This window comes from Triticum aestivum, chromosome 5D (assembly GCF_018294505.1).
Source record: "Triticum aestivum cultivar Chinese Spring chromosome 5D, IWGSC CS RefSeq v2.1, whole genome shotgun sequence".
NCBI classification, from domain to species: domain Eukaryota; kingdom Viridiplantae; phylum Streptophyta; class Magnoliopsida; order Poales; family Poaceae; genus Triticum; species Triticum aestivum.
In genome coordinates this window covers 507,721,038-507,724,099 of record NC_057808.1, presented here as the reverse complement: position 1 = coordinate 507,724,099, position 3,062 = coordinate 507,721,038, and the positions used below count along the sequence as shown (strand labels likewise).

The window sequence follows — 3,062 nt, the reverse complement described above, 5'->3', positions numbered from 1 at the left end:
ATATTATCATGTGGAAAACATGATGAAAGGTCTATCTTCGACTTCGTAGTGATGCCCGCCAAAGTGCTCAACACCTAGAACACTTGTGGCGAGATCCGTTTTTTGTACATGTCCAAGTGTGATTTCATAGTTTGCTGAGTGCCCTTAGCTTTGCTCACCTCCGAAAGCTCACCAAAATCCTCCAACAACCTATGCCCGCGTGCTTGGACGTGGGGATATTGCATGCTTTGTTTTTCTTTTCTAGACACCCGCTTCGCCACCCGTCATCCTTCTCCCTATGCAAAGGTGCCGGAGTCCCAAGCAGAGGTTATGCACTTGGGAAATGATCAAGCGTCAAACTATTTTTGGTGTTAAATATTTTCTTTATATGATGAGATTGTAGCTGAATTATCCGGTGGACTTTCTCAACCAACTCAAGGTATATGCTTGATCTGTGTGCTTACATTGATAGTTCTATACTAATGATATATTTTGGCCATATACTATCTGCGTTATACATATGAGAGGTTACCATGATGTGCACTCAAACAAATTTCTTGTATTCAGACTCCAACAAAACAGTGAGGTGGAACAGTTCCATTCTAGGAAAGTAATGGCTACAACCGGGTGCATTGCACCCACGATGAACAAATAAAAAAAAATACAGCAAAGTCGACCCGTTACACTGAAATGGGGCCATGACATTCTATATTTTACTTGGTTCCTCAACCAAACACATGCTAAAGACCGCAAGTGCATGCATCAACATCTTCTCGCGCGCACACGAGATAACGGGAGCCCTATAATAACAAAAAGTTCAGCCTAGGCACCAAAGCATCAACCGGGCGCGCGTTTCTCATGCAGGTGAATCGGCATCAGGAGCGCCGGCGTCGGACGGGGACGGGGCGCCGGCAGACCCGTACGATGGTGCGCCGGCAGACCCTGATGATGGCGCGCCGGCAGACCCTGATGATGGTGCGCCGGCAGACCCGGAAGATGGCGCGTCGGCGTCCGATGGGGATGGCGACGGTGCATCGGCAGATGGCCCGCTGGCGGAGCCATAGGAGCGGCCTGGCGAGCCACTTGAGGGTGCGTCGGAGGTTGGTGCGCTCGAGGGCGTCGGCGCATCACTGGATGGTGCTTCGGAGCTCGGTACGCTGGAGCCGTAGGAGGGGCCTGGCGCGCCAGCTGATGGTGCGTCGGAGGTTGGAGCGTTCGATGGCGCCGGCGCATCACTGGATGGCGCCGACGCATCACTGGATGGTGCTTCGGAGCTCGGTGCGCTGCTGGAGCTGGAGCCATAGGAGGGGCCTGGCGCGCCAGCTGACGGTGCCTCGGAGGTTGGTGCGTTCGAGGGCGCCGACGCATCAGCGGATGGTGCTTCGGAGCTGGGCGCGCTGGCACTCCCGGACGACTCGGGTGCGCTGGCACTCCCGGACGACTCCGGTGCGCTGGCACTCCCGGACGACTCGGGTGCGCTTGCACTCTGGGACGACTCGGATGCGCTGGCACTGTAGGAGTCCGGCGCGCTGGCACCATAGGATCCTGAAGCGCTGCCATCATACGGCGTGGGCGGCACCGCGACGTCGCCGGACATGGAGCCGGACGCGGACATGGAGCCGGATGCCTCGGTGATGAGGTCGAGCGTGACGCGGAGCAGCTTCTCGAATTCGATGCTCTTGGCTACGACTAACGTCTTGGCATCACTGGCGGGCGCGTCCTTGCAGCTCTCCTCACAGGTTGACGAGCCGCCCAGCGTCGCGGACAGCCACGACTTGACCTCGAGGAACTTGCTGTCGGTGACCTCGCGGCAGAGGCCGCTCAGGTGCGCCACCGCCTCTTCAATGTCGTCGGAGCAGCTGTCGAGGCACTTGAACAGGACGTCATCCGCCTTGACACCGTTGAGCTCGTCGTGAGCGAGCGCTGCCACCTTGGTGCCCGCCTGCTTGGCGAAGTTCACGGACAACTCGGCCAGCCGGCGCGCGTCCGCTGTCCGGGTCTCCGGGTTGCCCGTCAGCGCCTGGATGCACACTTTGGGGAACAACGTCTTGTTGCACGCGTCCTGGAGGTTGTCGCTGTAGGGGGTAGGCTGAGCGACGGGGACGGCGAGGACGAGGAGCAGGAGGAGGATGAAGCGAGCCAGACCGGCCATGGTTGACGCTGAGAGCTAATTGATTCCTGGTGCATGTGTCCCTCTTCCTGTCGGGAGTGTGGACGAAAGGCGAGAATGCGTATGGTTATATACTGGTTGTTTGCCATCTCTTTCGATGGTCGAGGGCTCGTCTCGCTGCATGCATGGCTTGGAATGGCTTTCGGGAAGAGAAGCATGCCTCTTGGCGACAAGTGTTGGACCAGTCTTCTTGTTTCAACTTTGTGGCTGTCAATTAATTTAGCTAGCTAGTACTTAGTATAGGAGAACGTATTCCACTACAACGGGCAATCTGTGCACCATGCATGTCCAAGAAGCGCTCTCTAGGAGGCAGTATCACTGTCACCTCTCTCCACATGCAAAGGTTTTGAATTTCAGTTTGCAATTTGTACCACGGCGAAATGGTAAAAAAAAAAATCTCGGAAGAAAATCACAACCCAAACCGAGTTTGCTTCGGTACCGCCTTGAAAAGTTTACAAATTTTGATGCAGGTTGGTGGAGATTAGAAGATAGGGTATGCCTAGCGCTCATCAACATGTGACATAACAATTTCATATCTAAGTATTATATTAGCACCATCTCATTTTCTCATTATTTGTCTAGTTTGTTTCATTCACCATCAAATTTCTCTAGTTTGTTTGATTCCCAAAATAAAAAAAACCAGCTCGCCCCGCACGTCCGCCTGGGTGGCCCGCCTATATGTATATCTGATCGCTAGCTACCCCTCCAGAAAAAAAAATCTGATCCCTAGCTTTTCCTGGAAGAAAAATCTGATCGCTAGCTCCAAGTATTAGTGCTAACAGCGAATTATTATTTTTTGCCAGATCGATTTGTTAGCTTTTGCGTGTGATGATAGCATACTTTTATCGCTAGCTTTAGTACGCTACCAATGATTTTTTTTTTCTTGCCATATCATTTTTGAGTTTTTCATTCT

At 53.2% G+C, this 3,062-nt stretch overlaps 1 protein-coding gene across 1 annotated transcript; it reads right to left on the bottom strand.

Annotated features, from left to right (window-relative positions):
* Nucleotides 1–521: 521 nt before the first annotated feature.
* On the bottom strand, nucleotides 522–2,179 carry LOC123125811 (putative protein TPRXL). Its single transcript, XM_044546261.1, has one exon. The coding sequence runs from the start codon at nucleotides 2,129–2,131 to the stop codon at nucleotides 836–838; it is 1,296 nt and encodes a 431-aa protein (XP_044402196.1). The 5' UTR covers nucleotides 2,132–2,179; the 3' UTR covers nucleotides 522–835.
* Nucleotides 2,180–3,062: the final 883 nt, after the last annotated feature.

Bases quoted from the DNA above. Each gene is read 5' to 3' on its own strand.
- LOC123125811 (XM_044546261.1), bottom strand. From the start codon at position 2,131: ATGGCCGGTCTGGCTCGCTTCATCCTCCTCCTGCTCCTCGTCCTCGCC.